The sequence below is a fragment of the Citrus sinensis genome, chromosome 4 (assembly GCF_022201045.2).
Source record: "Citrus sinensis cultivar Valencia sweet orange chromosome 4, DVS_A1.0, whole genome shotgun sequence".
NCBI classification, from domain to species: domain Eukaryota; kingdom Viridiplantae; phylum Streptophyta; class Magnoliopsida; order Sapindales; family Rutaceae; genus Citrus; species Citrus sinensis.
Genome location: NC_068559.1, coordinates 1,710,628 through 1,724,668, shown reverse-complemented (window position 1 = coordinate 1,724,668; position 14,041 = coordinate 1,710,628). Strand labels below are relative to the sequence as shown.

General features: G+C 34.6%; 2 protein-coding genes across 3 annotated transcripts; both read left to right on the top strand.

The window, feature by feature from the left end:
• Positions 1-2,414: 2,414 nt before the first annotated feature.
• LOC102608834 (PRA1 family protein B1) lies at positions 2,415-4,541 on the top strand. 2 transcript variants are annotated; one of them, XR_008054220.1, is made up of 3 exons: positions 2,415-3,195; positions 3,971-4,008; positions 4,233-4,541. XR_008054220.1 is itself a non-coding variant. In XM_006486178.4 (2 exons), the coding sequence occupies exon 1, from the start codon at positions 2,518-2,520 to the stop codon at positions 3,163-3,165; it is 648 nt and encodes a 215-aa protein (XP_006486241.1). In that variant the 5' UTR covers positions 2,415-2,517; the 3' UTR covers positions 3,166-3,195; positions 3,971-4,161. The 2 variants fall into 2 exon arrangements, 1 of the variants encoding a protein (XP_006486241.1); XM_006486178.4 differs by lacking the exon at positions 4,233-4,541 and having other exon boundaries at positions 3,971-4,161.
• Positions 4,542-4,677: 136 nt separating this feature from the next.
• LOC102613587 (probably inactive leucine-rich repeat receptor-like protein kinase IMK2) lies at positions 4,678-9,751 on the top strand. Its single transcript, XM_006486455.4, has 2 exons — positions 4,678-8,811; positions 8,897-9,751. Exons 1-2 carry the CDS (start codon positions 6,915-6,917, stop codon positions 9,508-9,510), a joined length of 2,511 nt encoding a protein of 836 aa, XP_006486518.1. The 5' UTR covers positions 4,678-6,914; the 3' UTR covers positions 9,511-9,751.
• Positions 9,752-14,041: the final 4,290 nt, after the last annotated feature.

Sequence of the window (14,041 nt, the reverse complement as noted above, 5' to 3'; positions counted from 1 at the left end):
ACCGTAGCAAGCTCCGAGTTCGGATTGTGGATGTACTTGGAATATAAATTTTTTTTGAGGCATTACTTTCAAATCCATTAGGAAATTTCTTCTCTGTTTTATGTCACGCACTAGAGATGTCAAAAAAATCCGGATTCAGATTCGGAAAAATTTGGATCCGCATATTAAAAAATGTGGAGCCGAATGTGGAAGATGGGAATCCGCACGGATCCGGATGCAAGTACATCCGGAAAACTGGATTTCCAGATCTAGATAAATTTTACTTTAAATTGAAAAATATATATTAAAAATTAAAAATAAAATTTATTTGTGGATTTATTATGTTGTTGTATATTATTCATGTCGATTTATTAATTGTAGGATTATGATTGAATTTTATTTGGTATTACTAGGTAAATTATTGAATTTTATTTTTAATTAAAAATTAAATCAAAAATCAAAATTAAATTTATTTGTGAATTTATGATGTTGTATCTTATTTATGTTGAATTATTAATTGTTGGATTATGATTGAATTTTATTTGATATTATGAGGTAAATTATTGAATTTTATTTTAAATTAAAAATATACATTAAAAATGAAAAATTAAATTTTATTTTCAGATTTATGAGATTATTTGTATGTTATTCATGTTGAATTATTCGTTGTTAAATTATGATTGGATTTTATTTGATATTATTAGGTAAATTATTGAAATTTTAAATTATATATTAAATTATTAAATTTTAATTTTTGCGGATCCGGATATCCCCTTGCATCCGTTGCGGATATTACACACATCTGGATCCGCATATTTTTTTACGGATCCGGATGCAAAATTATTAATTCGAATCCAGATACACCTACATCCAGATCTAGATCCGAATTTTGCCAACCCTATCACGCACCCTTCACTACAAGAGTATTTGTATCAGTTACACAAAATAAAAACATAAATACATGTATTAATAAAATGGAAAATGCGTGGACAATAGGGATTTTGTTTGATAAAAAAAATGAATCTATTTTCAATCGATATACTTTTAGACACAGCCATACATAACATAAAAGTCACATTAATAATCTAAACTAAAAATCTAATACAAAAATAAATAATATTCCAACGGAATTATGGTGTGTGTTTGGATTTTGGAACCACCGGCTTACTTGATAGTATTTAAAATAAACGCATACATTAATATAATAAATGTTTTATAGAATGTTAACCACTGATTTATTTTGTCCGTAAGAATTGACCTAATGCCGGTCTCTCGTCTGTGTCCAGTCCAAAGGCATTGGACCAGCATGTGGGCTGAGTCTTTTTTTTTTTTTTCAAAATTCTTTTTTGTTCAAATTCATAAACCAATTTACCATCAATTGGTAAAATTATGGATGCATTTGGAAATTGAAATTGAGGTTGTGCAGTTGTACCATAAAAGTTACAGTATTAAAGTATTTGGTGAACACTGATTGCTATAATTTAGAATATATGTTAATATAATTTTTCACTTGTATAATAGAAAATTTATTATGTATTTAATAATTTTGTCAAAATTATTATTTAAAATTTATATTTACTATATATCATTTATTTTTATTTTATAGTTATATTTTTTTCACAACAACTATAACTTAAAAGTTACTGCACCTCAATTTCAAATATATTCCAAATTAGACCTATATCACATCTTATGACAACTAATAAAATAGCATCAAACTTGTTGTCGTATTTATTAATATTTTAAGTGGGTTTATAAGTGTTAATTAATTGAATTAATAAAATTTCTTATTTTGAAAACGAAAAGTTTATGATTTGAATTTCGTCACATGAATGAGAGGAAGGGATTGAATTACCAAACAATTTTATTGTAAGTTCAAGTCTAGTTTAGACCTTACCAATCTAAAAGACAAAAAATTAGTCTTATAAATGTCTTGATTGAAGTCGATCTCATCTTCTCATGGTACCAATACATAACATTTGTCTTTAAAATGAATTTTCTTCTAATTTAAATTCTGTTTAAGTATGGAACTAACAAATAAAATTAAAATTTTGCTAATAAAACTAAAATTAGTCAACATCCTTGTAATTAATAATCTGAAAAATTACGATTTAAGCACAAACATTAAATTATATTGCACAAAATAAACATTAAATATTTATTGTCTCTTCTGGTGCAAGCGGGTATTAATTTAGGTTGTGTTATAAGTTTAAAGATGCATTCCATAGTTAGGGTTCACTCGAGACAACTTCGTAGTTCAGAAAAAAAAAAAAAAAAATTTACTGTCCTCTAATACGGAGCTGCGGACCTATTTGATGCCTACGACAAGTCATGTTCTTAATTGATAAATTGTAAACTATTAAGGATCCAAATGTTATTACACCGAAAAATATTTCCGAATGTAGCGACTAGCGAGTAGCGACCATATATTCTCGCCAATTGACGCCCCGCTATATTCCCTCTTCTCCCAAATTATCTCCAGTTCTTTCGCAGCATTGTAATTTCTCCACGCGCCACCACTAATCACACGCGCCACCAATGGCCACTCCAGCGACGCTCCCAATCTCAAACCCTCAGACCAACACCACCACCACCACAACTCAAACCCAAGCACCCATCGCCACGCCCGCCTTCCGCGCGTTCCTGTCACGCCTCTCCTCTTCGATCCGTTATGGCTTCTCTCAGAGACGCCACTGGTCCGAACTCGTTGACCGAACCGCCATGTCCCGACCCGACTCCTTAGCCGAAGCGTACTCTCGGATCCGAAAGAACCTCTCCTACTTCAAGGTCAATTACGTAACTTTACTCGGCCTCGTACTCGCATTCTCTCTCCTGTCCCATCCTTTCTCTCTCCTCGTCCTGCTCTGCCTCCTAGGCGCTTGGATCTTCCTCTACCTCTTCCGCCCTTCCGATCAACCCGTGGTCCTCTTTGGCCGTACGTTTTCCGACCGCGAAACGCTCGGCGCTCTTGTCGTTTTGACTATCGTTGTCGTGTTCTTGACCAGCGTCGGATCCTTGTTGATCTCAGCGTTGATGGTCGGAGCTGCGATCGTGTGTGCGCATGGTGCGTTTAGGGTTCCTGAGGATCTGTTTTTGGACGAGCAAGAGCCCATCAATTCCGGATTCCTGTCGTTCCTCGGTGGCGCCGCATCCGCCGCTGCCCCCTCGGTTGCGGCACGTGTCTGAAATGACTCGCCGGATCGTCAATGATCAAGCGTATGATTAATTCATGATTCTTTTTAGGGAAAGGAATTGATTTAGGGTTTTGTTTCCTACTCTTAAATGTAACATTTTGGATCTCTATGTTTGATTTGTATGATTTCAATTTTGTTACATGCTAGATGTTCAATATTTTTAGTGTAATCGCGAATTCAATGTGGATCGTTCATTTTGTGGATCTTTCTGCAGGATCTTTAGCTAGGACTGTTCATATTCTTTGCTTGTCTGTGATCAATTTTGTGTTAATTCATTCTTTGTGATTTACTGTTTCCTTAACTTGAATAATGGAATTTGCAGGAATGTTTACTTATTTTTATGTTTTAAAAGTTTGGGAATTTTTTAATTTTAGATTTGAGGTAGTTAAGGGAATAATCTTGTTCAGTTCCAGTAGGAATTTAAGGCACTTGTATTCTTTATTAATGATAGGGATATGAAACTCTCTTTATTTATGATATGAATATGAAACTCGTTTGTCAAATAGATAGTTTATTAACATTTATTTGTAATGCTATGATTTAGTCTTGGCTGATTTTTGTCTTATACGGGTCAAGTGATGTGATTCTATGTTACTTGTGGAGGGAGTATTTATGTTTTGTTTGTTTGTTAGACATAAGAATGAAATTTTAAACTGGCATCTAATTTTACCCACATTGAAGAGGTCAAGTTCACTTTATTCTAACAGCTTTTATTTATGCAGTTACAACTTGTTTCACTTCTTTTTCTTTGTTTTGTTCTCTATGATCTGTTAAAATGGGGGAACCTTGTTTTGTAGGAGAATGTGGTCAAGAAATGGAAGGAACAGGTAGAAAGGTGCTGATTGAACCTCATTTAGTCATATTAAAGTAAATGCAACTGATAGGATTTCTGTAATTAGATCTCATATTTGAAATCTACTAAGGCACATGCTCGATATGCAGCAACAGTATTGAATGAATTTAATTTAATTTTCGGCAATTTTGATTATTTGCAACTATTGCTGGTTTTAGAGGTCATCATTTCACATATTGGAATTCCGCATATGCATGTTTGTGCAGGAGATGTATCAATCAGAAGGGGCATATGGGTTTCGTCTTGGATTAAAGATCTAAGAATTGTGGAAACAAGCTGTCCTTTCCTTTTCAGTTTATTCACGTGTTGTGTTGCATGGTTATGCTAATGAATGAAGTATTTTCTGGAGGGATTTTTGTTTTGCATAGCTACATTTTTGTTTTGCTGTTGTGTGGCTGTTCAGTTACAGAGAGTGTCGGGATATCAGAATTTTATGGCTCCATGTAACAAGATTGTACAGACTTCATTTGATAGACATGATGGTTAAGAGTAGATATAATATTTGTTTCTAAGAATTAATGCTGTGTGGTTTGGGAAGATGTGATAGAAAAGATAGGGGTTTGGGGAAGTTGACATGGGTTATGCTACGAATTTGTTTGTGGGAAAGTGTGTCATATCACTATCTGCTGTCTGTATAAAACTAAGCAGATATGAAGATTGGCCCTTCCCTGTAGATGGGATAGGATGTTTCTATAAGGGAAAGCAGAGATAAACCATTGGATGTCTGTCTGTCTGGCTAGGATGTTTCAACGCCTTGTGTGGTAGGCCGACTATATATATAGAAACAGTTTAACTGAGCTTTTGAATGTTGAGAAAAACTCTCTTGAGTGATGGTTCATTGTGGATGGTTCGTACTGGCTTCAGTTGCTTGCCATGTGATTGTCATTTTGTATGGGCAACTGAGGAAAGTGAGTACCTTGAAGGTCTTGAAAGTTTCCTGAATTGGTGTATTTTTACTGCTTGGTGCAGCTTTTAGCACTGGGTTGTCATTGCAGAGTGTAGGTGTGAGGACTGGATTGTTTTCCATCTTTCCTTGTTTGTTTGGTATTTAGGGTTGTTTTTCGGGAGAAACTTCCACTTGCGCAACTTTAAAACGTCTCATGCCAAGTCCAAGACATATGCTGATGATATTAGATTTCTTTAAAACTTTTTTACATGCTTATTGTTTTATTGAGATGTTTGTTTTATATTCAAACATCGACAGTAGTAATTCGTATCTTAACGGCTGCTTATGGGCTAGACTCGACTCTGCTTAGTAGTATGCAAGCAAAATGGATGTTGACAAGTCAATTTTAAAAACGGATTCGATTATACCAGCGTTATTAAAACGCCACATCTCATTAAAACTCAGTAATTAAGTGTGTGCTTGGACGATAGTTAGACGATGACCTTTTAGAAAGTCTTTGTACTGCCCAAAAAGGAACAAGATCTTCTCCGAGCTGTTAGATGTTTTTTAGTAGTAGTGTAAGAGTAATATTTATTATTTTTTATTTTTTTATTTATTAACAACCCATTAGCAATTAATTAATTTGTTAAGAGATCAGGAGAGAATTCTGATCCGCCAAAAAATGAAGTCAGTATTATTTAGAAAAAATGAACGTGAATGAACGGTCTGAAGTCCCCCCACCGGGAAGTCAGGTAAGCGAGGACCGAGAAGTCGTTTGGGTTTCAAAGACCCGTTGGACCACCGAGATGTCAACATGAACATAATATCATGAGGATTAGGACACAGCCCTTTACAGCGAAAAATGACAAAAACTTTTTCCGAACTCACTCGGTTCAATTATTAATAAATACATACCAACGGGCCACCTCTCCTCTCGTGTATGGGACCCCACTTGTCAATAGAACTTCAAATGAGACAACGACTTGTTATCATTCCATTAAAACCTCGTAATCTCATAACTAACTTTAAGTCTCTAATTACATGATTTTAAAGCTCAAAAAGCTGGTCAAAATTTGTAATCTTGTTGCCACTTCGGCCTTGGCCGCAGTGGTGGGCTGCTGCCCTCACAAGCATTGTGAGGGCAGCGGTTCTAGCCCCCACAAAAGTATTATGGGGGCTAAATGTTCTTTATATCCTTCTCCCTTGCGAAATGCAAGTGGAGTATGGACATCCTCTCCTGTGAGGGGTTATTTGTATTGGTCATGTACTTCATAGAATTCATTGTAATAATGTAAGTCCCAATCATGTATATCTGATTGTAAATATCAGTGTAATACCTCTGCTATAATAAGCAGTTGTTGTAAATATCTGTGTAATGCAATAATCTGATGATTAATCAGTCTAAAAAAAAAAATAAAAAAAAATTTGTAATCTTGTTGTCACAAAACACTTACGCTGTCCAGGTTAATGAGATGATGAGATGAGACCTCCGAAAATGATAGCCGTTAGAGCCTAGAGGAGCGGTTGGTAATAAAAACCTAGATAAGCAAAGCCACTCATGAACTCACTGATCAAAACTTCTTTTTTATGTATTGAGAAGAAGAGTAAATGGCCACTCGAAAAAAAAACTAGCCGTTAGAATAGGAGCCGCTGCTCCCTTAATGCACTCACAGTCACCTGACACTGTGTGTCTTAGTGTAATTTTTAATTTCTCTCTCACAATACAAGCAAAGATTCCACTCTCTCACTAACAAGCTCTTCACGTGCCACTCTCTCACTAACAAGCTCTTCACGTGCTTTGTCACAGAAGCCCCACTCCTCTTCCCATTTCACACTACAAAACCCTCTAAACTCCTGCTGCCTCCTCTGTTTCATTCATATGGTTTCGTTAGCAGAAACAGAAGCTCACTTTGAAACTTCAAAAGAGAGGGGGGGAAATAAAAAATAAAAAAAATAATAACCCATCACTCTTCTTCTGCTTCTTAGCTGTTCTTTGTTAGTTATGGGGCATCTAAATCAGATTTTCACTGGTTTTAACAGATACCCTTTCGAGATTTTTCATTGTATTTTTAATAAGAAGAAGGAGAAGTGGAAGTCGGTGTTTCATCTTTTCTTGTCTCTTTACCTTATCATTTGTTTCATTGAGCCTGTTTCAAGCCAGACTTGGGATGGTGTTATTGTGACTCAAGCTGATTTTCAAGCACTTCAAGCCTTCAAGCAAGGTTTGATTGACCCAAAAGGCTTCTTAAGAAGCTGGAATGATAGCGGCTATGGAGCTTGTTCTGGTGGTTGGATTGGTATCAAGTGTGCCCAAGGCCAAGTCATCGTACTCCAGCTTCCTTGGAAGGATCTAGGAGGCCAAATTACTGAGAAAATCGGTCAGCTTCAAGCTCTTCGAAAGCTTAGTCTCCATGATAATCACATTGGTGGCTCAATTCCTCAAGCATTGGGGTTTCTCCCTAATCTTAGAGGAGTTCAACTGTTTAACAATCGCTTCTCAGGTTCAATTCCTCCTTCATTAGGCTCATGTCCTCTTCTTCAAACTCTTGATCTTAGTCACAATTCACTTACAGGGACAATCCCAGAGAGTCTTGCTAACTCTACTAAGCTTTACAGGCTCAATCTTAGCTTCAATTCATTGTCAGGTTCAATTCCTCTTAGCCTAACTCGCTCTCCGTCCCTTATGTTCCTTGCACTCCAGTACAACAACCTCTCTGGCTCTGTCCCAGATTCTTGGGATAACTCTCATAAAAATGACTTCTTTCAACTTCAATACTTGGCCCTTGATCATAACTTCCTCTCAGGAAGAATCCCTGCCTCGTTGGGAAAGTTAAGCGAGCTTCAAGAAATCTCACTTAGTCATAACAAGATAAGCGGAGTCATGCCAAGTGATTTAGGAAGACTTTCAAGGCTTAGGATTCTTGATTTTTCTTATAATGCCATAAATGGAAGCCTGCCTGGTAGTTTCTCTAATCTATCTTCACTTGTTTCATTGACTCTAGAAAGCAATAACCTTGATGACCAAATCCTGGATTCTCTTGACAAATTACATAACCTTTCTGTTCTTAACTTGAAGAGAAATCAAATTAGTGGCCACATTCCTTCAACTATAGGAAACATATCCACTCTTACAATTCTTGATTTATCTCAGAATAAGCTAAGTGGGGAAATTCCAGCTTCCTTTTCAAATTTGAAAAGCCTTAGTTCCTTCAATGTTTCTTACAATAATCTTTCTGGTCCCGTTCCCACATCCCTTGCACTAAAGTTCAATGCAAGTTCTTTTGTGGGGAATATTCAGTTATGTGGATATAGTGGTTCAACTCCATGTCCTTCTCCACCAGCAGAGAAGCCAAAGTCTCGCCGTAGAAAATTAAGTACAAAGGATATAATCCTTATTGGAGCTGGAGCGCTTCTGATAGTTTGCCTCATCATTGTTTGCATTTTGATGTGCTGCTTGATAAGGAAAAGGACTGCATCAAAAGCAGAGGATGGTCAAGCCACTGCCAGGGCTGCAGCTGCAAGAGGTGAAAAGGGGGCTCCGTCAGCTGCTGGTGAAGTGGAAGCCGGTGGAGAGAACGGAGGGAAATTGGTTCATTTTGACGGACCATTGATGTTTACAGCTGATGATCTTTTGTGTGCTACTGCAGAAATTATGGGAAAGAGTACTTACGGAACTGTGTATAAGGCCACATTGGAAGATGGTAGTCAAGTTGCAGTCAAGAGATTGAGAGAAAAGATAACAAAAGGTCAGAGGGAATTTGAAAGTGAAGTTAGTTTGCTAGGGAAAATCAGACATCCAAATCTTTTGGCTTTAAGGGCTTATTACTTAGGCCCCAAGGGAGAGAAACTTCTTGTTTTCGATTACATGCCCCATGGGAGTCTAGCAACTTTCCTCCATGGTAAGTGAAATTTAATGTTCTAAGCTTCATATGCTAGGTATCGACGTAAAATCACCTAATAACAATCTGTTCTCCTGTATTGCAGCTCGCGGGCCTGAAACCCCCATTGATTGGCCAACAAGGATGAAAATCATAAAGGGCATAACTCGAGGCCTGCTGCATCTTCACAGCAATGAGAATATTATACACGGGAATTTTACATCAAGCAATGTCCTTCTTGATGACAGCACAAATGCAAAAATCTCAGACTTTGGCCTCTCTCGGCTAATGACTGCTGCTGCCAATGTAAACGTGATTGCAACTGCAGGAGCATTAGGCTATAGGGCACCAGAGCTTTCAAAGCTCAAGAAAGCTAACACGAAAACAGATGTATACAGCCTTGGGGTGACCATATTGGAGCTCCTAACGGGGAAATCACCGGGCGAGCCCTTGAATGGCGCGGAGTTGCCTCAGTGGGTTGCCTCCATAGTAAAAGAAGAATGGACTAATGAAGTGTTTGATTTAGAATTGATGAGGGATGCACCTACAATCGGTGACGAGTTGCTCAACACACTAAAACTGGCTTTGCATTGTGTCGATCCTTCGCCCTCTGCGAGGCCAGAAGTTCTACAAGTTGTTCAACAACTCGAAGAGATAAGACCAGAGGCAGCTACAGCTGCGACAAGTTCTGGCGATGCAGGCCCATCAACTAGCGAGTAGTAATCATGGGGATTGCACTAGTGCGACAGGGAAGCTTAGTAGAATACTATATTCTTTCATTCTTGATGTAGTGAGTACTATAATTGTGTTTGTAAATACGAGTTTGTTTCAATTTACTTCAGGATGCTTTTTCTGTCTTTCATTTTTCAAGTTTTGGTGAGCTTTTCCAGGCTGAGTAGGAAGAACCGAGACAATTTTGACAATGAATCAATCACTCGCTGGAAAAAAAAAAAAAAAACTAAGTTCCAGCCAGCCATTTTGGTTCCAAGTAAAATAAATATCTCTACTAGTTAATCTTCATTGCACCATTCAGCTAAAAGTTTAGTAGTCCCATGTGCAAAAGTCATTTTGAATTTACACTAGTTTAATCGATAGGATTTTTGGTACTAAAATGCAGATTGAAAAGAAAACTAAAACAATATTATCTCATTTCAAGTTCTTATTTTGAAGTGTTACTATTGGTAACCCCAGTGACTATTCATTATTCAAGGACAAGTGTTTCTCTTTGTTTGTGCATATTTTAAAATAAAGAAATCGAATGGGCTTTACTGGGCTGTCTTAATGTTTGCAAAGTGCTTTTGACGTTTAAAATGTTCGTGTGGAGCCCAATTCATTTTACAAAAAACCAACGACCGTCAAGATCAGGAGGTTGTTATTCTTTGGATTTGATGGGAAAGTTAGGTTTGTTATGTCTTAGTCTGATAGTCTTTGTGGTACATTCGGTTAGATTTCGTTTTGCTCGGATGGTACAAAGCATCCTTAATTAATTTTCTGCCTTTTATATGATATTTGCAATCAGAAGTGATTGAAGAGCACTGTCACAATTAATATTTGATAGGAATCCGACAGAAAATCAAACCAATCAAAACTTAATTTGTTAAAACATCACATTTGTCATTTGTGTTCAACAAATTATTATTATTATTTTTTTCGGTTGGATTTTTAATATTGAAGTCGAAATTAGATATTAAAAAATTATGAATGCCACCACTGATAGAAAATAATTTCTACAATGGATGAAAGTCTCAATCCTCAATATTATTCAATTTTCAAAACATGCCCAATAAATAAATACTTGAAGTGCTTTCTTTCATTAAAAATTCCACATCAACTAGTAATCATCATATCTTTCATGTCAATGTAAAAACAAGATAAGTGAATCCATTGAGCTTTGTATATATAAATATAATACACGTTTTTGGGATGCAATTGAAAATTAAAATGATGAAATTAACGTTAATAATTGTGAAAGTTCGCACCCACCTTTAACTAACAATAATGAAAAATGAAAACCCAAGAAAAGCAAAAAGACTAAACAAATAAAAGATAAAAATTTGATTACAGACCAAGCATCAATGAAGCTTTGACAAGGAAACTTCTATCTGACAATGATCAATCAATTATTTTCTTTCTTGTAACGACCTTTCATTTACATAATCTTTTTTTTTTTAAAAAAAGAAAATTAAATTTCCTTTATCATCATATTCTAAACAAAAAAAAAAAAAAAGTCAATAACAAACAACCAACTTTTGTTAATTGTTTCTTTCATTCTTGTTCACCCATCCAATCCTACCTCTCTATTGATATTTGTTGTTAACTTCTTTAATCGCCCCTTTCCAATTTGGATGTTGAAATGCTTATTTTTCAAGAGTCTAACGGTTGTCACTCAGCCTGGTTTTACTTGCCTTCTTACATCGCTGTTACTGTCGCTAATATCCATTTTATTGAACAAACAAACCGTTGATCGGCACTCAAGATTTGATGATTTTACTTTTGCTTCAAGTGATTATTTAAAAATAATATCGTACAATTTAGTCATCCAATCTTGCTTAGTCTTGTAGGTATATATACTAGGATTAGCCACAATTCAGTACTATTTTGTGCTTGTTTGTTGGGCAATATTTGATAGTTACATTAACAAACTTATAGGTGATAGACTCTCTTATTCAATATTCTAATCAGCAATGCATAGATTCATTGTTAATTATTTCTGTCATTCTCTTGTTTTTCAAAATTTATCAAAAGAAATTAATGATGGAGGGAAATCGTATGGCGAATATTCATATCATCATATGGGTTAATTAACCCCCTCATAAAATACATCATCTTCAAAATTCCTTTCAAACTATTGTAAATCTCAATATATTATGTATTTTGTTAAGAAGACCAACAAAAAAAAAAAAAACTCTTTATCAATTCATTCTCATTTTTTTTTTACTTTTTTGAACAAAAACGAGGATAAATTGAGACTTATAATAGTTTGAAGGATATTTAAAAAAATTGTCATTTCATTATGGAGGTAATTCGAAATTAAACTTTATTTAAGTTAACAAAATAATTATATAATAATTCCTTTTTTTTCATGCAGATATCCTCATAAGTCATAATAATAAATTATAATTTTTTTTTGGGTAAATATTTTAGGTCAATTCCATGCTGCGAACAGCACCACAGGCAGTGAAAATCACACGTATAAGCTTTTTCATGTGCTCTAGGTAATTCTTTAACAAACTGATTTTTTCTGTATTCATTTAATCAGAACCCACATGCAAAAGAACTTTTTATATTTTCTTTTCTCAAATTGAGAATTGAGAATTTTCTTGTACCTAATAAAGTTGTGTAATTATCTTGAGAAAAAAAAAAACTTCCTTTTGGTTCTAGGCAACCAGATTAAGAAAAATAAAATTACTAATTGCATTTTTTTTTTGGGATTAACGTGAAACTTTCAACTTCATCTTGAATAGAAACAATGTCAAACTATTTATTAGATCATAAATAGAGTATAACTTTACATTTTTTTTTTTTTTTACAAAATTCCCACCAATATCATCGTGCATATTGGATTTCATATGAGAAATAATGTATATTTTAATACAGAGAATTCGTGTGGTCAAATATAATTAACAGTTTAAAAGTGACAAGCTACCTAATCAATGAGCAAATTAAGTAAATTAATGATGCAAGCTACCTTACCGGTTTAAGTATCACTAACCGACTTCTTATTAATTAAATCACTTTGTCTTTGTCGTTATACTCAATCAAAATCAATAGAACAAAAACTCTTGTATTTTATATTTGCTATCAAATAGGAGATGACTTTTTCACAATCTTTTTTCCGAAAGAGACTCAATTAATTTAATCTTAGATGTTATTGGTCCACACTTAACCTAAACTCGTAGACTTCATCCTCTTCCATTTTGCCACTTTGTATCTCTTAACAAAAACTTTTCTATCTTATTCGGACTCACACGGGTCACCGGATTTTTCTTGAAAGAATCGAAATTGAATTAATTAGCAACTGCCCACATATTGTACTTTTATTATAAGCTTCGATCAAAATCTATTTGCTATTGATACCTCCACTCTAATCACCCCCCAAAAAAAAAAAAAAAAAAACACTTTTGAACAAATACTAACTAATTCTATGTCCTGAGACTGCTAATTGATGGTAATGGTTTAGTTAGCAATGCCGCGTGAAGAATAATTATTAACTAATATTAGCTAACTAATGGTGAAAATTTTCAATGTTTTGGTGTGTATTGACCAATTTATACGAGTATACTCTACAGAAAGACAACGGGCCATCATAATTAATTATTTTCCTATATAATATGAATTAACACTTTTATTTCCCCCCCTTAAACAATAGACTTTTTATTGCTTTTCGTTTCTCCCCTGTTTTGTAAAAAAGAAAAAGTCAAGAGATTGGTCTATGCAGCTGCTATCGTTTAGCACACGTCCCTTTATTCAGAAAGCTAATTGAGTTCCAAGAAAATGAGGTGTTTAATTTCTCCTAATATTGGACGTCTCATGCATCAAAAGTTTAGTTTTCTTGTGAATTTGGTGGTGCCGGTGGAGGCGAATTTAATTTTCCTAGAAAACAATTTGATCGATCTATCTTTTTCTATTTTATTCCAAGCTAGCAGCCAGACGAAATCAAGTAAGATGTTGGTTGAAACTGAGGATGGAAAAAGATTAGACTTAGGAGTGGCGGCTGTTCACATTCGTTTCCATTTGCCTCCACTACTTCTCATGAAATTAAAACATATGTTGTTTATTTAGAGAAAATTTTATCCCACCTCAAATGTTTGCAAGTGATTTTTTTTTTTTAATTTAAATGATTGAAACTGTTCATGGTAGAAGCAATAAATTTGATACTACACGCAAGTTGTAAACTTGACAAAATTACATGTGTATAATTGAGAGATTAGAATTTTCTTCTTTTCTATTTGAGTTTATAGAACTCTTAAAAAATAGGTTTTATTCAACTATGATTAAGTTCCTTTTTTTTAATAGTATATTAATTTCTTGTTAGCTCTGAGTTTCAATTTTTTTTTATATTACATTAAATTCTCGTTAGCTTTGTTTTTGAACTAACAAATTACATGTATTTGCTTAAGTAAATCAAAGCGCAAAGGCGAGAAGAAAACACCCAAAGACCAAATCTACGTTGTCATGGTTAATTGTTCTAAACACTTTGTATAATATTTTGTATGTAAATAAGATCTCTAACCAATCACTTAATTAAGCA